Genomic DNA, 23,745 nt, shown 5'->3' on the forward strand with positions numbered 1-23,745 from the left:
TAAGGTGGGACTACCGTACTTATTGGAATAAAATGGAAACATATGTCTACAAAAGTAAAAGTAAAAAAATAAAATGCTAAAAAAGAAAAAGTCAAAATATAGCTGTCATATAATTTGTTAGTTACACCCAATTTGGATTTTACCCACTGACCTGTCAAAGATGGAGAAAAACATATGAAAATATCCCATGATTATCTATGTCCATTTCTCCATGTATTCCTAACATCTTTTCATATTTCAATTGAGTACTCTTGCCTTTAGCATGCAAAAATATATCCCTTTGTCCAGTTTATTGACTTGTATTGATCTAATTTGTATGACAGTGTTACAATCCTACTTTCCTTTTTTTCTGAATATAAGTGATATATTTTCATCATCAATTTAATATAATTTTTGTGTTAACTTTATTTTAGTTATAACTTCTACAAACAGCATATTCATGGATTTAAGTATTCTAATCAATACCATTTTACTAGAAAAATTTAACCTATTAATGTTTATTATTACAATTATATACTCTACCTTATTTTGGACATTTTATAGTATTTCTGCTTCTGTTCCTCTGGCAGCACCTCCTCTCAAGCTTTGCTTTTTATCTTTTCAAGATTTTTATAAGAAAGTACAACTTGCTAATTTTATTAATGCTCATATTTAAACATTTCAAAATTATTTTTACCTACATTTCCCTAATTTTAAGAATCTTATGAGTCTCACATATTTATGACAAAGAGTTTTAGTATACTTTGCTTCTCCAACTCTAGCTATTCATCTACTTTTGGTCCTTGTTAATGTAATCTAGGGATATAAATTCAAGTTGTTAATACATTTGTATTTTCTGTTTTATATACCTTCCTTTTCAAAAAATAAATTAATATTAGAATTCTAAGTATAAGTGTAACAAGTATTTAAATTTGTTTCTACTTCTTTGGGGTTCCAGGGTTCTCTACTCATCCTTTCATATGATGGTTCCTTACGTGTGGGAAGTCTTATGCTTCATTTCTGGATTGGTTCATGTTTTCATACAAATTTTTTCCAGAAAAATGTGGTATATATTACGTGAGCTCTTATATATAAGAACATGCTTTCCTATTGTTTTTGTAAGCAAAAAACTCCTTGGTTGTGTATAAAATGGAATCACCACTTTTTTTTTTACTGCATGCATATTACATACATGTATATTACATGCATTACATTATATGTAACATGAATGGTGCAGTTTCAGCCTACTATCCCCTGGCTGTGGATCCAGGCATTTCCGCACTCCTGGAGGCTGGGGAAGGTCCCCGCTTCCCTAGCTGGCTCAGAAGTGCTTGCTCCTGCTGTCTGGCTTCTTCCTGCTGTCCGTGCCCACTCTGATGTTGGAGCAAAGTTAGGGCTGAGTCTGGGTACTGTCGCAGCCAGCCAGGTGGGCACACACTCAGGGCATTACTGACATGCCAGCCTCCTGCTGCCTCAGCCACCTCTTTACTTTGGCTGCCAATAAGCATAGGAGGGAAGCCAAGGGGGTGCTGATGGCAGCTCACTGCTGGCCTGCAGGCAACCCTTGGCACCTACAGCCTAGGCACCATGAACAGCAGCAGGGGGCAGACAGGCTCCTGCTCATAAGGGGGTGGGTCCCTAGTGAGGCCTCAGCTTCAGGCCAGGGAGGGCCTAAAGGCTGGGGGCCTGGCTTAAAGTCCCACAGACTGGAGTGGGAACTCCTGGTGCCTTTTCTGGGCCTGCCCATGGCCGCCCATGGACCAATCAGTGTGCACTTCCTCCCATCTGAGGCCCATAAAAGCCCCAGGCTCAGCCAGACAAGAGCAGATGTGGGGACAACCAGCTGCAGAGGGGAGCTACCAACTCCAGGGCCTCCTCTCTCCTAAGAGCTGCAGATGTCAGGACAACCAGCTGCAGAGAGGAGCAACTCATCCCAGGGCCTACTCTCTGCTGAGAGCTGCAGAGACATTGGGACCACCAGCTGCAGATAGGAGTAACCCACTCCATGGCCTCCTGTCTACTGACAGGTGGGGAGATGAGAGGACGACCTGCCTACAGAGAGGAGAAACCCACTCTAGGGCCTCCTCTCTGCTGAGAGCTGCAGAGATGATGGGACTGCCTGTCTGCAGAGAGGGGCTTACACTCCAGGGTCTCCTCTCTGCTAGGAGCTGAACACTCAGTGGGACACCCTGGCTGCAGAAAGGAGTTAGCCACTATGAGTCTCCTCTGAGCTGTTCTATTGCTCAATAAAGCTCCTCTTTGTCTTGCTCACCCTCCACTTGTCTGTATACCTCATTTTTCCTAGTCACAGAACAAGAACTCAGGACCTGTCGAATGGCAGGGCTAAAAGAGCTACAATACAAACAGGGCTGAAACATGTCCCCTTGCTCACCTTGTTGCAGGCAAAGAGAAGGAGAGAAGAGCTGCTGCCCTGTGGGGACCCCAGATCAGGGCACTCCCAAGCCAGGGCTATGACTTCCTCTTTGGGTTCCTGTGGTTCCTGGCATCTCCAAGCTTCAGGTACCACCACATTCCCCAGTGACAGCTGTGGAAGCTGCTTGCGGTATACCTGGTCCAGTCACAGCCTCGCAGAGAGCTGACACCCATGCTGGCACCTGGAGCTGCCCATCGTACTGCAGCAGGTGGCATACCTGACTGCACAGTGGCCAGACCCCACACTTGCTCACACATCCCTTGCTGCTCTATGCCTGACTCACCCTTGGCAGGTGTGGGATCCAGGCCAGTAGCATGAGCCAAGAGCAGCATGTCAGGCCAAGTGGGTGGAATAAGCCCAGTGGGCCTGAGCAAAACTCAGGAAAAGGTGCCGCTGGTCACAGAGGTTTCTGGCCAAAAAAGTGATACCCCAGGGATCCCATAACCTAGGGCTCAGTCCTCAGTCAGATTCAAACATGAAACTTTCCTTAGGGATATTTCTCCCACCCAGTGTGTGCATGGGACTCCTAAGGAAGATAACTATAGTATAAAATCATAAATGAGTATTGAAATATTCTTTATAATCAGAAAAAACTGAAAATAAACTAAATATGCTTGAGTAGGGGAGCTGATAAAATACAGTATATTCATATGATAAAATAAATTTAGTGTTAAAAAGATTGCACTAAAACAACATAGTTAGCATACAGATACATAATATTACATATAAAAGGGCAAACAGAAATAGTACTTAAAATCTGTTCATATTTATCTAATTTTTTAAAAAACAAAAAACATTTATGCCTATAACATATTAATGCATAAATAATATATACATGTATATTATCTATGGGCATTATACATGCATATAAAATAAACTGAAATAATGCAGCCCTCCCCAGTATCCATGGGTGATAGGTTCCTGAAACCCCTCCAGGTACCAAAATCCACAGATAGTCAAGTTCCTTATATAAAATGATCTAGTACTTCCATACAACCTGTGCACATCCTCCCGTGTACTTTATCATTGCTAGATTACTTCTAATACCTAATATAACATCTACATGTCACTTCTATCACATGGATTCAACATAGTCCTCTGCACATGGCAAATTCAAGTTTTACTTTTTGGAGCATTGTGAAATTTTTCCAAATATTTTCGATCCATGGTTGGTTGAATCTGTGGAGGCAGAACCCATGGATACAAAAACACATGGATACAGAGGGCTGACTGTATGCACTCAATTAATTAGAGTGGATTTCTCTAGGGAAGAAAGAATAATATGATTAGACATGAATAACAAATTAAACTAAAGCTTCACCTGAATGTTTTAGTTTATATAAACAGCATTAACAATTATTACATCTTTGCAATGGGTACCCAGGTATTCGTAATAGTTCCCTTTATTCTTTTACAAATTTCGTATTTTCTTTAAAAACTAAAAAAAAAAAACTACCACCCATCTTGTATGAGAATTGGAGACAGCCTTTGTTCTTCACAACTGCCAGTTGAAAATAATTTACTGTAACTGATCAATAAGACACTATTTATAGAACATGAAGAAACACAGATATGGTTAACTGGAGCCCCTGCTCTAAAGAAACTGATCAGTCACGGGATTTTTCTCTTAGGCTTATCTATCCTTCCAAAGCAAGGCACATGCTTGCCATTACTGCATTTATACAGGGGACTTTTAAATGATCATTCTGGCATCGCTTGAAGGATGAATCAAGTGGTAACATCTCTTTCTCATTCTGAATCTCTGACCCGATTGTATGGTTAATTTTGACACAGCTCTTTAAAAAAGTGAAATGTTTCTGTCATATTTAAGATGAGAATGTACCTTCCTACTGAGAGAGTGACTTTCAAAAGGGATGGTGTGGCGGCCTCCTTACCTGCTCTTTCATTTCAGCATAGACTTTCTCTGAGTTCAGTTCCACCTGCCGCTTAAACTCTTCCAGAGCAGCATCTGCCTGCTGGGCCTGCAACCTCTGAACTTCAGTCACACGAGTAAGCTGCTCCTCTTTTTCCCTAGAAAGGTTCAGAGAAGCTTCAGAGTTAAAATATAAAAGAACTAACGTGAATGAAAGAACAATATTTAACTGCCTCTAAAATAAAATCCAGATTTTAATTTTTTTGATCCAAATCCTACAAAACTTCCCTTTAGAAATTTGACAATAATTCATCTAAAGAGAAAAAGGGTATAAACATGTACTATGTATTCTGATGAAGGGAAAACTACTTTCAAAGATTTCCCTAAAAACAAAACTGAGTAAAACCATGTGTCTCCATCAAGTGATGAATGAATCACAAAATGCAGACTAGCTATCCAATGGAGTATTAGTCATCCTTAAAAAGGAATGAAGTTCTGATACCTGCTACAACATGGATGAACCTTCAAAACATCCAGCTAAGTGAAAGAAACCAGTCACAAAAAGTTACATATTGTTTGATTCAATTTATATGAAATTTCCAGAATAGATAAATCCATAGAGACAGACAGTAGTACTAGTAGTTACTAGGGTCTGAGAGGCTGGGGAAATAGGGAGTGATTGCTAACAGATATGAAATGAGGAAAATATGAAAATGTTCTGGAATTAGATAGTGGTGATGGTTGCACATCCTTGTGAATATACTAAGATCCACCAAACTATACACTTTAAAACAGTGAATTTTATGGTATGTGAATTACATCTCATGTCTTTTGGTTTTTAAAAAATGTACCAATAGAAAGATGTATGTCTACCAGAAGTTAATCTGCAGTGAAGTCAATGCAACAGAGAAACATGATGGCCTAAAATTACTTTACTGTCTTCTAGCAGATTGTCTAAAAGAAATGATAACCATCTCATTTCTTCATACCTTAGGTGGAAATTACATGGCTGAAAGGGTCCAACAAAACAAAAGGATTCTTTGCATGTTGATAGAAGAAAAAATTAAGGGCTTCAGTTTATAAATGCATGCCATTTAACAATAGTTAACTCTCAGTTCTAACTAGGTGCCAGGCACCGTGCAATGGAATTTTATATGGTTTGGTTCTGTGTCCCCACCCACATCTAATCTTGTAGCTCCCATAATTCCCATGTGTTGTGGGAGGGACCCAGTGGGAGATAACTGAATCATAGGGGCAGGTCTTTCCCATGCTGTTCTCATGATAGTGAATAAGTCTAACGAGATCTGATGGTTTTAACAAGAGGAGTTCCCCTGCACAAGCTCCTCTTTTTGCCTGCTGCCATCCATGTAAGATGTGACTTGCTCCTCCTTGCCTTCCGCCGTGATTGTGAGGCCTCCCCAGCCACATGGAACTGTAAGTCCATTAAACCTTTCTTTTGAAAATTGCCCAGTCTCAGGTATGTCTTTATCAGCAGTGTGAAAATGGCCTAATACAGAACTTTATGTCTTCTCTCATTTATTCTCACAGTAAACCAGTATAAGAGTGTTATTATAGCCTTACTTACACAGAACAGGAAGGTAGGGCTTAGAGAATACTTCCAAGGTTACACACCTAGAGTAACAACAGGTCAAGCCAGGATTCCAGTCCTGACAGTGTGCTTCTAGAGTTCCTGTTGTTGGCTGCTATGCCACACTGTTTTCCTGATTTTCCAGATGCTACAGGTAAGATTAACTTACTTCACCTTCCCTAAATGGGAAAACTTAGACACATATAAAACATGTTCTTACTATTAGCTGTAACACTGAAGAATGCTGGGCAGGGGTGGGTAATTTAACTCACTCAAACCAAATTTGAGAGGAATATCATAAAGGGGAGAAAAGACATTTCTAAAACAAGAGGATGCAATCTTTTAAGACTTGGGCAAAAGGTAATACAAGTTTTTCCAGGTTATTTATCTGAGTTCAAAATCCACTCTAAGATACAAAAATGTCTAGGCTTTTCAATAAGAACGTACATATCATATAAAATATCAAAATACCAAACCTTCTTCTTCCCCACCCACCAAACTGAAAACCTCTTTCAAAGCTTAAGTGGTCAAAAGACTAATAAGAAAAAGTGTTACCTAATTTCTACTTCAGCAAGACTCTCTTGTTCCTTTATAATGAGATTATCATTGATATAGATATAGACATATAGATATAGATAGATAGATGTGTGTGTATGTTCTTTCCTCGCACCCATATGCCATCCCCACCCCTGTATTTGGGATCCGCAAATAGGCAAATGTTTGTTGACAGGCTGAAAGAGCATGCCGTGCATGTTTACTTGTCATTTTAAACACCACCTTGTGTCTATCTCTTCATATCCCATGTATCCATCTACCTGAAGGTGACAATAATCATTGCAATCCCATGATAAACAAAACAGTTTTCCCACTAAATCCCTGTTCCTTTGTGTGTCTGTTTTACAGATGTAGCCACCATTTTTATGACTTACAGAATTTAATACTGCCCCAAGGTGTGTGATGCCCTGCATGAGAGTTAAGCCATTCCAGGTCATGATGCATGCCACATGTGGCTCTCAGGGACTGCATTTTGCAGCAATGGGGTACAGGATTCTGGAAGTTTTTAAAAGCTATTCTTCAACTCGTCCACTTTAATGAACTGGGACCTGAATATCTTGTTGTTCACCATGTTTCTTACACGTTGTTAAAGGAAAATGGCCTTAATGTTAACTGGCTGTTAAATTCTGAGGTCCTAACATTAGTGAGGCTTTTTTGCCACCTAATGTGAATATTAGTTCAAAGATAATGGTGATTAATAACTGGATATCATACTGAAGGCTGACTGCAGGGACACCACTATATGAAAGACTGAGCACTCTGATGGCCATAGAGAAGTTTAAATTGCTCTGGTGCATTTTCACTCTTCCTATATTATTCTGTGCAAGAACAGAAGGCTTTAAGTTGTATGTAGGATTTCCCTGCAACAAATGTTGAATAATTTGTTTGAATATAAAAATATCTGAATACTAAAACAGCACATGGGAACAACATAAAGTCATATAAATTGTTATTGGGTACCATGGTCTAGACCTGGCTTGGCAAATAGATGTTCTCTGGTGTGGTGGTCCCAACTGACTGGAAGGGGCTGCCTGGAATGCTCTGTTTAAAGGATTCTGAGAGCAAGCTCAGAGGGAAAGGGTGCTGTGGTTGATGAATGGTGGCACTGTTTCCAAGGCACTGGAGTTAGGCAGTGCAATGAACATTTCAGAGATTATAGTGACTAGTTTATCTTATGTTCCTCTTTACTTTTTGAGGCCCTTCTAAAAGCACTTGAGAAGACTCTTTTATAATTAAGATTAACATTTATCAAAGGATTACCTTTGGTCAGTTTGTATATAAACACAAAAGAAAGTACATTGAACATGATCTGAAAACTTTAAAAGTTTATATATCATTTACTTTTTAATTACGGAACATTAAATAGCCAAAAGAAAGATAACAAATTTTATAAAAATATATGACCTATAGCTGAAATAGCAACTTTGTCCTATCTATGTTGAAAGTCAGTTTTTTATAATATTTGTGCAATAATTTGCATGAACTATTTAGTCAAACACTTTTAATTTAATAGGACAAATCTTTTTCTTTACTTTATAACTAATTTATGACCACTTAAATCAAAGTCATAAACTTCAGCTATCCATCAGGTAATTAGAGGCCATTTTAAAATGTGAAAACCTTGCACAATAAGGCACATTGCTTTTAATTGATCACTTCTACCCTGATTTACAAATAGCAAATATTGTTGTACACTCAATTGTAAGCACAGGGAAATATGTAAAATCTAGTTTCCAGACCCACCATACTGTCTGAACTAACCTAATAGTAACGCTAAATATCAAAGGTGGCCTCATTCAATGTAATTCAATGTTCTTGTCCAGTAAAACCATAATGAATACATTGAGCTCCACTAATATTTAGAAACCTTCTGCCCCTTTTTTTTTTTTTTTTTTTTTTTTAGACAGGGTATTGCTCTGTTGCCCAGGCTGGAGTATGCAGTGGCATAATCAGGACTCACTGCAGCCTTGAACTCCTGGACTCAGGTGATCCTCCCACCTCAGCTTCTGAGTAGCTGAGAATATAGGTGCAAGCCACCACCCCTGGCTAATGTTTTTCTTTTTTGTAGAAATGGAGTTTTGCCAAGTTGCCCAGGCTGGTCTCGAACTCCTGGACTCAAGCGATCCACCCACCTCGACCTCCTACAAAGCTGGGATTACAGGCATAAGCTGCTGCACCTGGCCCCTCTGTCTTACTATAAATTAAATCTGTCAATTCAAATAAATAGGTGATAATCATTTTAAGGAGGGATCCATTTTAATTTCTACAAGGTAATGAAAGAAGTGAAAATGTTGAAGCTTTGAAACAGACAAAGGTCTGCTCCTATCACAGGAACAGCGCTCCTTTTTACTATGATCCCAATAGTGCATCCTGCAAGGAGGAAAAAAGGACTTTGAAGATTTTTTTTCCCCAGTGGAACTAGTTGTTGGGCCAAGTAGAAATGCATCACTCAAATGCCTTAAAGCTGGGCCTCCATGAAGATAAAAAGGTGGAAAGAAAATTTGCTTTTTAGCTCTGATTTATTTATAAAGTGCAGTAAATTTTCCTCATCTGAGTATATAAAGGATAAAGAAAAAAAGAAGCTGCATTCTTAAACAACCACAAGCCAGCTCAGATTAAAGGATGTTCTGAAGTACATGATTATTCCAAAAAGGGCAATAAAATATAGGGAACTAATGGATGACAGTTTAGTATTTTTGAGCTTTACAAGCTAACACGTATATGGACGGGTGAACCTTAATTTGAAAATCTTCCTTCTGCACATTTCTGTTCCAGTACGTTTAATAAAGATGGCTGCGATCCAACATGTATGTATAAGGCTTCACATTACAGTCTACTTCATTTGCTGCCAGCTTGGCATCTCCCCTGGAAACTCCAAGAAAAACAACACAAAACAAGAAACTTCAAACAAGTCTGAGAAACAGCTAGAACAGTCCCCATGCCCTTTCCAGCTGGGCTGGAAAACAAGACTTCCAAGCAGCAATATCACCTATGTTCATGGCTGCGGGTTGTTCCTTAAACTGATTAAATGGAATGAGTCAAAAATATTTAAAATAATACATTTCATAAGCATGATAAGTGAATAAACTGCTTTGGCCTCTTCTTCACTTGACTTTTAAAACTAGTAGTCTCTGCTAAATTCTAGTTTAAAAATGGTAAACCCTGTAGACAGCTAAACATCTGATACTTCAAGAGTCAGAAAAAAATGCCCAGTAAAATGAAAGTTAGTACTGGTCTTAATATTGAATATATGGTAATATTTCCCAAATTGATCTACAGATTCGACACAATCAATGCATGCAGAGCCACAAGCCAAGGAACAGGGGCAGCCTCTAGAAGATGGAAAAGGCAAGGAATGGATTATTCCTATAAGCTCAATGAAACTATGATGATCCAAAACACAAAATCAGAAGTTATTCTCTCACTACTAAGGGAAAAGCTTGAAACAGGTATGATAACAGCGTAAAGAAGTTCTATAGAACTCTGTTCTGACAAAGACCTTTTATTGCCAACAATGTAGGCTTACCCAGAGAGCTTGCTCCCAGGGTCAAACACCAGTCTTAAAAAACCATGCCTGTCTGTTGGTTGAAGCATGTTAGTTATAAATAGAAATGAGGAATCTTATTAAACAATTCAAAAACCTCTTAAGAAGATATGGATGTCAGCTAGGACGTCCATAAATCTATGACGCCAACTGGATTGGAATCATAATTCAAAAGAACTAGTTCTGGCCTCAACCTTGTAGCCTTCATTCTCAGTAAGTTAGTTTTGTTCTGGGAGCAGAGACAAGGGTGCTGGCAGCAAATTCTAAGATCTGCTCATTCAAATACTATAGAAAACATAAAAGAAGTGTAAGACATGCTTCCTATCTTGTGGAAACTATAATCTGACTAAAGGAAAAGATGAAAATACAAGGAGAAAAATAAAATTATGCAATATCGTACACATTAAATCTTGTGACAAATTTTAAGTGCTAAACGAATACAAAGAATGTAACAATGCAGTAAGAGGCTATATAAGAAACAGCTCTCAGAGGATCAAATTTATGTGTAAGGTAGGAAATAAAGATATGTAAGTAAAATTAATGAAAGGTTTAAACAGTTCAAAGTTTACATAATAATTTTATGCTAAACTAACTTCTGCCTGTAATATGGGTCCATAAATAAAACAAATTCTAGCTCAGCAAATACAAAACCAAGTAATACTTTTATGGTAAACTAACAAAATATTGAGAAAATTATCCTTAAAGATATAGCAGTCATGGTTTATGGTCAAAAAAATTCCTTTAAAATCTTTAAATTCTTTAAAATTCAAAATAAATCCCACATATGATGCTATTTTCGTTTATGTCTCTATATTTAACAAAGGATTAAAACTTCCATTTATAAATTGTACATAATATACGCAGAGTTTACATACATACCCATTAATATATTTCATTATAGATGTAGTGTTATATCAGTAAATAATAAGGAAATATATGTTATTCTTGTAAAATGACAAAACCTAAATATTCTGGAATAGGTGAGGACCACTTCTTGTTACTAGGAGAGGAAGAAAGACAGTATGAAGTCACTCAAGCAGAATGATAAGTAAACCAACGCCAGATCAAAGGAATAAAGAAAAAAGGCTGAAATGTGAATCTGAAATATTTATTTCCTTCAAAAACATTATCCATGCCTTGTCCCAGGGCAGTTCAATATTTCAAAGTAACTGGAAAATATTCAGTTATATTCATCACTATGCACAAATAGATCAAATTTTAAGCAGGCAAATTTTCTCCTATTTATCAAATATAAATGTAATATTTATCATGTGAGAGAAGCTTTACTGCTCATTAGAGATGATTTCTAAGTGATATGAAATGAAAAGTTGCAATAGATATGTCCCACTACTTTTAGAGAATTATATTGCTACAAAATATAACATTTATAGTGTAGCCATAATTTTTAAATCTTTGCAAACGATAAAGCAGAGTGAACATTTATTGAATGTCTACCCTGCTTGTTACAGTTAGGGCAGTTCACACATTATTTCATCTAATTTCTATTAGAAAAGTTACTACATCTTTTAGAAGAAAACACTGAAACTTAGAATAGTCAAGTTCACATAAAAGTGCCAGAACAAGTGATGAAAACAACCCAACTGACTGGAAGTCCAAAGTAGTTTTACTACACGTAACATTATTTCTTTAAATCTGTACATACATTTTGTATTAAGTTACCATTTCATATTAATTAGCTGAAATTATAACTAAGTACTTGCCATAATTTATCATTACATAGCAATATTTATATATTAAATAACTTCGAGTATTTGAAAGCTAAAATGTTCATTAGCATTTACTTAACATTTATCACATGCCAGGATCTCTGCTCAGTATTAGAAATGCAAAAACGATCAAGATGTTATATCAGCTTTTTGTGTGTGTGCGTATGTGCGTGTGTGTGTGTGTGTGTGTGTGTGTGTGTGTGTTTGAGACAATGTCTTGCTCTGTCGCCTAGGCTAGAGTGCAGTGGTGCGATCTCAGCTAACTGCAACCTCTGCCTTCTGGGTTCAAGTGATTCTCTTGTCTCAGCCTCCCAAGTAGCTGGGATTACAGGAATGCAGTACCATGCCTGCTTAATTTTTGTGTATTTTTAGTAGAGATGGGGTTTTGCCATGTTGGCCAGGCTGATCCAGGAAAACATCATAGAGGACTTCTCATTTTGGTAAGATCATTACTAAAAACGTTTAAGAAGATTAATGCATTACATATATATTGCATACATGCATATCACATACATATCACCTACAACCATATTACATGTATAATACATGTATATAACATACACACACATCACATATGTATTACATGCATATTACATGCATGTATAATACATGCACACCACACACATATATTGTATTTGCATTACATACATGTATATTGCATGCATGTTATCTAAATGAATATTGCATGCATAATACACACATATCATACATGTATATTGCATGCACAAATAATGCATGCATATATTACATGTCTATTGCATGCATATTACATATATGCAGGAATATCACACATGTATATTGCATGCATACTACACGAATGCTTATTGCATGTAAATCAAACAGATGCATATTACATACATGTGTAACACATGCATTTTACAAGCATGCACATTACAGGCACATCACATAGATTGCATGTATGCACATTACATGTGCAATACGTGTATATTACATACATGCGTAACACATGCATATTACATGCATATCACATGCATATCACATGTGCTACATGCATGACTATCACAGGTATATTAAATGCATGTATGACATGCATATCACACACATATTACATACATATCACATGCATATCACACGTGTATTGCAAACCTGAATGCCACATGTATATTACATGCATGCATAGCACATTCATATCACATGTATATTATACTTGTGTATTTTGGATGCGTATTGCATACAACTATATTACATTTGTATTACATGCATATATGCCACATGTGTATGACATGTACGCATATATCATGCATATTATAGGCATGTATATCGCATGTGTACTGCATTCATGCACACATGTATATTACATGTGTATCACATGCATATTGCATGCAGATGACATGCATGTATATACAATGGATGTCACATAGTGCATGTGTATCACATAAATGTATCACAGGCATGCATATTACATGCATGTGCACCACATGCATATATTACATGCACTCATGTTGCATGCATATTACATGCACGCATACTACGTGTATATTATATGTGTGCATATTAAATACATGTATAAAGCATGTATGTTACATGAAAGTTACCTGCATATTACATGCAAATTGCAAGCATTTTATGTATTACCTGTATCTTGCAGGCATCTGAAATGGATGCATATCACATGCATGCATGAACGTATATTACATGCATACATATTGCATGTTACATGCATATTACACACATGTACATTACATACATGTTACACACACGTACATGACATGTATGAAAATGGCATGCATCTTTATCACATGTGGGTGTTAACAGCTGCACACTACAGGCATGTTACATGTTTAGTACATGTTTGATACATGCATGCATACAATGTATATTACACATGTGCAAGACACGTGTATATTGCATGCATGGTGTGTGCATATAGCACACATGTGGCATATTGCACGTATAACAAATGTAAATCACATGCATGCATGCATATTACATTTCCATACATGTATACCACGTACATGTATCATGGATGCATGTCACATGAATATTGCATATGTATTACATACATGCATATTACATACATGCCGCATGCATATTGCATGCACTTTACATTCCTGCCACGTGTATAATGCATGCCTATTACATGTATGCACATTACATGCATATTGCATGTATATTGTGTGCATGCTGCATCACATTACATGCATGTGCAGTGTATGTTGCCATATTATATGCATGCGTATTAAATGAATACCACATGCATATTACATACATGTATGTTACATATGTATGACATGCATGTATACTGCATATGTATTACATGCATGCACATTGCATGTATACTGCATGCATGAATGTGTATCACATGCATGTATACTCATGCATATTGCGCACATGCACGTTGCATGCACATTACATAATCACATATATGACATCCGTATTACATGCATGCATATTATGTGTGTGCATTTTGCATGTACAACACATGCATGTTACGTGCATGCACATTGATATTGCGTGCGTGCATGTCATGTACATGTATAGCACATGTATATTGCATGCATATACTGCGCAATGCACAATGCATATTACATACATGCATAGCATGCATATCACGTGTACTGCACACATACATAGCACATGTATATAACATATGCATGTTACATGTGTTTTACATGCGTCTTACAAATATATTGCATGCATGTGTATTTCAGGAACACATGTGTATTGCATGCATGTACATTGCACACATATAGCATGTATATTGCACCCATGCAGTGCATGTATTAGATGCATGTAATGTGTGCATGTTGCATGCATGCTACATCCATGTATATCACATGCATGCATCATACATGCATATGACATGCGTTTCACACACATCAGGTACCTGCAAATTACATGTGTATCACATAAATGTATGTTGCATGTATATGTCTATTGCATGTATGTCACATGCATATTACATGTATCTCTGTATATCCCATGCCTGTGGCACATTACATGCATGTTACATGCATGTATATTACATGTATTCTACATGCATGCATACATATATTGCAGGTATATTGCTATATCAACACTAATCAAAAGAAACCTGGAGTCGTGATATTAGTATCAGACAAAGCCTACTCCAGGGCAAAGAATTTTGTCAACACCAAAGAAAGCAAATTGATAGTACTTAAAGAGTCATATCAACAGGAAACAAATTTTGAAAACAAAAGAAGCAAAAACTTATTGAAATGCAATGGTGAATAAATACATGCACAATGACATTTTGAGATTTCAATATCCCTCACTATCAATAACTGATAGTACAAGTAGACAGACAAGAATAAAGAGATAGGATAAATAGAATGTGAAGAACACTATCAACCAACTAGGCCTAATGAACACTTACAGAATATTCCACTCAATCAAAGAAGACAGAATATTCCACTCAATCAAAGAAGAATACACGTTCATTTCAAGAGTACATGGAACATTATCAAGATAGACTGTTCTGGAACATAAAACAAGTCTCCATAAATTTAAAAGGATTCATATCATGCAATGCATATTTTCTGATCATAGTGAAATTAAAAATCAATAAAAGAAAGATATCTGGGAAATACCCAAATATTTGGAAACTAAATATTTTTCTACACAGCCCATGGACCAAAGAAAAAACAAAATGAGAAATTAGAAAGCATTTTGGATTAATGAAACTGAAAACAAATATCAAAATTAGAGAGATGCTACTAACACTGTACTTGAAGGAAACTTTATAGAATTAAGCATTTGTATTAGAAAATAATATACAGGTTTCAAAACAATGGCATTAGCTTTCACTTTAAAGAACAGTAAAACACAAAATAAGTAGAAGAAAGGAAATCATAAAAGTCAAAACAGAGATCAATAAAATAGGAACAGAAGAACATTAGGCAAAAATCAGTGAACCCCAAAGCTGGTTGAGAAGATCAATAAAACTGATAAACCTCTAGCTAGACTGGTCAGAAAAAAAAGAAACAATACAAATTATCAGTATTACAAATGAGAATAGTTATGTCACTACAGATTTTATATGTGTTAAAAGGACAAGAAACCAGTATCATAAGAGAAAAAATTTTTGTTTTGTTTTTGTTTTTTGAGACGGAGTCTCACTCTTGCCCAGGCTGGAGCACAGTGGTGTGATCTCGGCTCACTGTAACCTCCATCTCCTGGCTTCAAGTGATTCTGATGCTTCAGCCTCGCGAGTAGCTGGGATTACAGGCACCTGCCACCACGCCCAGCTAATTTTTGTATTTTTAGTAGAGACGGGTTTCACCATGTTGGCCAGGCTGGTCTCAAACTCCTGATCTCAGGTGATCTGCCCGCCTTAGCCTCCGAAAGTCCTGGGATTACAGGCGAAAGCCACCGCTCCCAGCCTGAGAAAAAATTTTAATCCTTACTTCTTCCCAGTATACACAAAATTACTGAAAAGTGATCAAAGTCCTAATGTAAAACCCAAAACTATAAAACTTGCAGAAGAAAACGTTTGTGACCTTGGGTTAGAAAAAGATTTCCTAGATATGACACCAACAGCACAATCCATAAAAGAACAGATGCTGTAAACACAGTAGACTTCATCAAAATTAAAAACACCTGCTTTTTGAAAGCAACCACTAAAAGAATAAACAGGCAAGTCACAGACTGGGAGAAAATATGCAAAAATATCTATCTAATAAAAGACTGGTATCCAGAATATATAATGAAATCTCAAAACTTAATTATAAGAAAACAAGTCAACCCAATTTAAAAATGGACTAAAGATTTGAAGACTCTCCAAGGTAGATAGGCATATGGCCAATAAGGACATGAAAACCTTTTTAACATCATTAGTCACTAGGAAAATGCAAATGAAAACCACAATTAAGATACTACCACACACTTGTGAGCATGGTGAAAATTTAAAACACTGATGATATGAAGTTTTGGGAAAGATGTGGAGGGACTGGAAAAACTCTACATACTATCTGCTTCCATTTATCTGAAATTCTGGAAATTAAAATATAAGGACAGGAAATCAGTGATTGCCTGGATATGGGGAGGTGGAAAGGGGGAGACCAGAAGGATGGCATGGGAGGAGAGAACGTTTGGACTGATACATATGTTCACACGTATATCTTTTTTGTATTGGTAGTTTCATGAGTATGTACATAGTTCTAAATATATGAAAACTGTATACTTTATGTGAAATTTATTGTATGACAATTCTAACTAAATAAGGCTGATAAAATGGCTCTTAAATGTAATAAAATGTTTAATCTCACAAGAGTACTGCAAATTAAAACCGTGTCATTATTTCTTACCAACCAGATTTACAAAAATTTTTAAACTGTAACAACAATCTACTTGGGAGTCTAAAAGGTAATTTGCTTTTTTTTCTTTTTTTTTTTTTTTTTAAAGACAGGGTCTCACTTTGTCACCCAAGCTGGAGTGCAGTGGCGAGATCACAACTCACTGCAGCCTCAGCCTCCCCAGTTCAAGCAATCCTCGCACCTCAACCCTCAACGGGCTGGGACTACAGGCACGTGCCACCACGCCAGCTACTTTTTTTGCGTTTTTTGTAGAGACAGGGTTTTGCCATGTTGCCCGAGCTGCTCTCAAACTCCTGAGCTCAAGCAATCTGCCCGCTTTGGCCTCCCAAAGTGCTGGGATTTCAGGCGTCAGTGACTGTGTCCAGTCCAAAAGGCATCCTTATTTGCAGCCAGGAGAAATTTAAGTCAGTGTAACCTTTATGGAGGAAAATTTGCCACTATGTAACAGTACTACATACACGTAGTTTTCACCCAGTATTCCCAATCCTAAAAAGTTACCCCAAATCTATATCCCAAACAATACAAAAATTCATATCCATTAGGTTATTCATGACTGCATCACATGCAACTGCAAATATTGGGAAAAACCTGTATACCCACATATAGAACAGTGGTTGCATAAACACACTGGTATACTACACTGATGTAAAAAGAACGAGTGACTTCCAGGTTATAATAAATGAAAAAAGCAGTGTGTACAAAAGTGTCCATGCCTTTCGTGTAAGGAGGAAGAGAAAACAATGAGATATACATGTATCTGCTTATTTGTGCAGGAACAAACACAGAAATGATCAACTAGCGACTAATAAGATCATATATCCACAGAAGTGACTTGGAATGGGAAAGACAACAGAGAAGGAATCAAGGTAGGGCGACACCTCTCTGAATATACCTAAGAGTCCATGTGTGGTGTTTAGAATTATATTAATGTTTTATTTACTAAAAAAAAAAAAAAGAAAAGAAATAAACAAGGACAGGAGAGGGAAATCCTGAAATGAAATACAAACAGAAACAAATTTCAAATGATTAAGAATCACACTGAAGGGGGAATAAATAACCAAATTAACCTTGGAATACAGTCTTTGGATCATGTGCTCTTAGACTCTAGTTACAGGTTTCTTTCTTCACAAAGGCATGGTCTATCAATTGAAAAACCAATTCCTGGATTCTAGGTTTGAGTAAATAAGTAAATATATAATGGAAGTCAGCTTTCTCACAGTCAGACGGTAATAAAACAAATAAGAAGAAATAAAATAAACCCTGTTGAATTTGACTGGAAATGGAATTAGTGTGAGTTCATGCTTTCTATATATTTAGTAACATAAATATATATGTATAAGTATAGGATATGTGTATGATATCAAAATACACATAGGTAAATACATAAACACACACACAAATATATACACACACAGGGATGTATATGTATGTGTCTATATATTCATTTGTTTCCTAATTCCACCTGCTGAAAGGGGCTAAAAGCAACTTCTTCAGAAAGCAAAAAAACACACTTTTAGATAATTTCTCAGTGTCAAGTAAATCATACTGAAAATCATGAACTATACTGGAACTGAACCACAAAAAACACACTACATATAAAAATGTGTGTGATACAACTTAAGCATTTCTTAAAACAATTTAAAACCTTAAATGCATAAGATAGAATAGGAAAAGCAACTGAAAGCCTTTTTTGGAATATTCTGTTTTACTTAAGGTACACTCAGGAGGAGTCCTAATTTGGGACTAAACATAGCCTTGAAATGACATGGTAAAACCATAAAATGTGGAAAAGAAAGGTGATTATCTCCAGGGAAGGAGAGAGAAGAAACCCATAGCTACCATACTTTTTTCTTTAAACAAAAAGAATCTGAAATGAATATTCCAAGAAGTTACCATTTGTTAAATGCGTACACATGTGCTGGATGTGGCACACAATCCTCCCACCTTCCCTAATTTGACCTATAAAGTAAGCTCTTCAGCGCTTTTAACGAGAAGAGAACTGCTGCCCTTTCTTGGCATACACTAATCACCACGGACTCGGATAAGCAAGTGTGAACAGTGTTCAGCCCCCTGCCTCTCTCTCCAGGGAGGGCCTATTGTCAGAATGTCCTCCTCCCCTGCCTTTACAGGCTGCAGTGGGCGGCTCTAGCTGTCCCTGATGAGCACATTTAATCTACTGAGAAAGGACTCCCAACCTTCACCTGGCCACACACCCAAACCACAACTTCATCTATAGGATTCTTCTGTTTTTCTCAATGTGTTCTAAATTTGAGAGGGGAAGAGCATGTTATTTATTGGCCTTGACTGTCTCCCAAATCAAAAACGTTACCTTTTGTTTTAGGTTCTATACAAATTTACAATAACTAGTTTACAGTTGTTTAGAGTTTATAACTACAGAAAAAACCTGAAATGTGTTGTTCCTAATAAAGCAGCAATGTCATCAATTTTATTTGCATGAATAATCTTTCTTAACATTTCTAAGGAATCTGTAGAAGTATGCCACCCACATGCTGATTCAGACTTCGTTAGTAAGAATTTGTGATAATTTTGACAGGGGTGAGATATTACAGTTCACCTTTGTTCTTTGTTCTTAAAAAGGTCTTTTTTAAAAAAATACATATTGTAATAACATTATATAGGCCATATTTAATCTATGTTTTAAAGTAAACTTATACCTTTTTTTTTTTTTTTTTGAGACAGAGTCTCGCTCTGTTGCCCAGGCTGGAGTGCAGCGGTGCAATCTCAGCTCACTGCAACCTCCGACTCCCAGGTTCAAGCGATTTTCATGCCTCAGCCTCCCGAGTAGCTGGGATTACAGGCATGTGCCCCCATGCCCAGCTAATTTTTGTATTTTTAGTAGAAACAAGGTTTCACCATGTTGGCCAGGCTGTCTCAAACTCCTGACCTCAGGTGATCTGCCCACCTAGGCCTCCTAAAGTGTTGTGATTACAGGCGTGAGCCACTGGGCCCGGCCACATTTTAAACAAATGGTTAAAATGCCTTTTAACTCATGGCAACCAAATAAAAACAGCTGTATAGTATAAAGACATGAGCTCTCAGTGAAGGTGTCTCTTGAGAAGGAACTGGAATAAACCAGGCTCTGCTATGCATGGCTGCGTTTCTTACAGCATCTGTGCTTCTCCCTGTGCATCTGCCCTGCTTTCCTCTTGGCATCAACACAACTACTCAACACTTTAGCTCGCATATGGCCCATAGTGGCTGCCTAGTCAACCTTCCTCATAGTAACGTTCCAGGTTTTCAGCTTCCGCATTGAGTCAGTCTCTCGGTTTTCCAGTTCCAAATTCCCAAGCTTCAGGGAAGAAGAGCAACGCAGTATAGCACAGTGGTTAAGAATAGAGGATTTAAAGTCAAACACACACAATTTCAAATCCTGGCACCTCCACCAGCTGTGTGACTTAAGCTCTTTGTACCTCAGAACAAAATGATTTGGCTGCCTTTGGATCAGGTGTCCACTCTAGACCCAATGAACGTAGCAGAGAAGGGAAGATGGTCCTATAGCAGAGAATGTGGTGGGCAGCTGTCAGAGCTGTGGGCAGGGCGGATTCCCCAATGTGGGGTTAAGTGAGGAATAAGTGGCTGAGTGCAGTGGCTCGTGCCTATAATCCCAGACACTTTGGGAAGCTGACATGGGAGGATCCCTTGAAGCCAGGAGTTTGAGACCAGGCTGGGCAACAAAGTGAGACTCTGTCTCTAAGAATAAAAATAAAAAGCCGGGCATGGTGGCTCACGCCTGTAATCCCAGCACTTTGGGAGGCTGAGGCGGGAAGATCACCTGAGGTCAGGAGTTCAAGACCAACCTGGCCAATATGGTAAAACCCCGTCTCCACTAAAAATACCAAAACTAGCCAGGCGTGGTGGCAGGCGCCTATAATCCCAGCTACTCAGGGGGCTGAGGCAGGAGAATCGCTTGAACCGGGGAGGTAGAGGTTGCAGTGAGCTGAGATAGTGCCACCACACTCCCGCCTGGGGGACAAGAGTGAGACTTTGCCTCAATAAAAAAAATTTTTAATAAAAAATAAAAAATAAAAAAATTAGCCAGGCATGATGGTACACACCTGTAGTCTCAGCTACCTGGGAGGCTGAGGCAGGAGGATCACTTGAGCCCAGAGGTTGAGACTGCAGTGGGCTATGATCATGCCACTGCACTCCAGCCTGGGTGACAGAGCAAGATCCTAGCTCTAAAAGAAACAAGAAAGAATAAGTAATGACGTATCTAGTATATGTTGCCATCTTCGAATGATTTGGATCCAATCATTTAAAAAGCACAAAAGGAAAATGACTTTGGTGACACAAAGGTAAACACTGGCATTCTATCAGGAAAAGAGCAATGAAGCAGGACTCCGCGTGCCCCGGGGCAAGGCCCAGCTCAGTCACGTGTCAGCTCTGCAGTACTGGTGAAACTGCTTGAACAATCGGTGAAATCTCCATGAACCTCGGTTTCTTCCTTTCAAAATGCAGGTAATAACAAACAACCACATAGGATTCTTTCGAGGATAAATTAAGAGAATACATATTAAAACCATTTTGTTGACTTGAAAACACTCAATGAAGTACTATTGTCCTTTATTAGCATATTTTACTCCCCATAAGGGTTACATTTATTTCACATTTCATTGCTAATCCAAATGTTGACTGTAGTAAAACTCAAGAAGCTAAATATATAAACTGCTAAAAAATGGGTTTTGCAAACTCAATTAATTCCTAAGGAAAGCATCCAAGAAATGTAAAAATATGTTCCAAATTAAACCTATGGTGTGAAATTGTGTCACAAATGTCTCTGTCAGGAGAGGCCTCTTGACCAGCATATTCTACTGACACTCATTTAAAGCAGTGTGTTTTTGTGAGAAGTGCTGAGTTCTACAAAGACATGTCTACAAAGAAATACTTCACAGAATGGAAATTTCTCTCTCAACTAGAAGCAAGGTCACCACACATTGCTCTCTTCCCTTCGAGCTTTACATTGTGCTTCTTGGAGGGTTAAGCCAGCATGTTCACTGGAGCTAAGGAATGTTTACAATAAACTGGAAACCTTGCCTGCTCTGGATCTAAAATGGTTGCAGATGCTCAAGCAGAGAGGAGAAAAGAGAACAGCTGCTTCCCTCCCCAACCCTTGATACTTAAGAGAGTTATTTTTAAGAACAAAATTATATTCAGAGGTTTTAGGCATTTTGTTTATTTTTAATTTTATTTATTTATTTTTTGCTTTTTGAGACAAGGTCTCACTCTGTCACCCAGGGTGGAGTGCAGTGGCAATCAGTTTACTATAACCTCGAACTGCTGGGCTCCTGCAATCCTCCTACCTCAGCCTCCCAAGGAGCTGGGACTACAGGTCCACACCTGTATGTGGGTCTATTTTTATTAAAAAAAAATGTCTTGGTAAAGATAGATAGAGTCTCACTATGTTGCCCAGGCTTGTCTTGAACTCCTGGCCTCAAGCAATCCTCCCATCTCAGCTTCCCAGAGCTCTGAGATTACAGGTGTGAGGCCACTGTGCCTGGCCTTAGGCACTTTCTAAATGGTAGGGATAACTTTTCTCAGTATCATACAAATGCTTATATCCATACAAAACTGCATACCTTAAATCTGCCTACCAGAAAAGAATGTAAATTCTTGTTAATGCCGTCTAGTAATTTAGCTACCATTTTCAACTTAAAACATAATGATTCCAGTTGCAAGAAAAGCAAACTATTATATTCCCAGTAAATTTAGAAAATTATTAAAATGAAACATCTTTAATATATAATAAACACATATTCACATCACAGCCACAACCTGCAAAATGAATGAGTACCCGGTATGGATAAGATAAGCCTTGCATGATGAATTGGAACATTCTCTGGTAAACACGGTGAATCTCCTTAGTAATAGTTTCAAACACTACCACCATTCCACGCTACATGATTTTGTCATAATAGAGCAAGCTAAGGAACAATTAACTTCCCAAGTAAAGAACTTAAAATGTTTCTAATTATAATCACATAACACCCCTTTAAAAAGGAAAAAGCCAAATCAAAGAATCAGACATCAAAAGGCCATTAGGTCTCTCGATACAGACCATTTCCAGACCTAGTTTACTCCACATAAAACTCTGCTGGGGTGTTTTCATTTTTCACTAAGAATAGAGATATATGGTTCAAATTACTGTGTCTTCAAAGTCCCTTGACATTTGGGTATTCTACAGCTAAAATGAATAAATTTTATATCAGGTAATAAAAAACTTGAGGATTCAGGCTTTAACAGTAACCAGTTTTAAAAGACCATTGTTAAAATTCATGACATCAAACTTCAGGGACTATGATTTAGGAAGGAATAAAGGAAATTCAGTGAGGAAATAAACACAAGTTTTTGAAGGATAGAAATGTTTGACATTTATTTATCTATTGTTTATTATAATCTGACAAAATCTTTCTTCCAGAAAATCAGGTCTGTTTGCTGTACTTCTAACCTCATGCTTGGACATTAATATGTCATCAGACTCATGCCCTTGGAACATGTTATTCCTTCTGGTTGGAAAATTCTCTCTCCTTCACCAGTTTATTTTCTGTCCCTTCCTTCAAAACAGCTTATTGGCAGGAAATAGTCAGGAAAGTAAGCCTTTCTCTAATGTCACTTTGATCATATACTCTGTTACCAATTCTTCAACGATTCACCATTTGGGGGAATTTAAGGTCTCCTTCAACATGCACCACCAGGCCCTGCGCTTTCTGTTCCAGCTGGCTCATCTTCT

At 37.6% G+C, this 23,745-nt stretch overlaps 1 protein-coding gene across 5 annotated transcripts in view; it reads right to left on the reverse strand.

The window, feature by feature from the left end:
- The window catches only part of CEP112 (centrosomal protein 112), a 542,833-nt gene that overhangs the window by 324,225 nt on the left and 194,863 nt on the right, over positions 1-23,745 (reverse strand). For all 5 annotated transcript variants that reach the window (XM_025362280.1, XM_025362276.1, XM_025362279.1 and 2 more), the window contains one exon: positions 4,309-4,444. In XM_025362280.1, the coding sequence (XP_025218065.1) occupies positions 4,309-4,444 (136 nt within the window). The remainder of the gene's footprint in view (positions 1-4,308; positions 4,445-23,745) is intronic.

This window comes from Theropithecus gelada, chromosome 16 (genome assembly GCF_003255815.1).
Source record: "Theropithecus gelada isolate Dixy chromosome 16, Tgel_1.0, whole genome shotgun sequence".
NCBI lineage: Eukaryota > Metazoa > Chordata > Mammalia > Primates > Cercopithecidae > Theropithecus > Theropithecus gelada.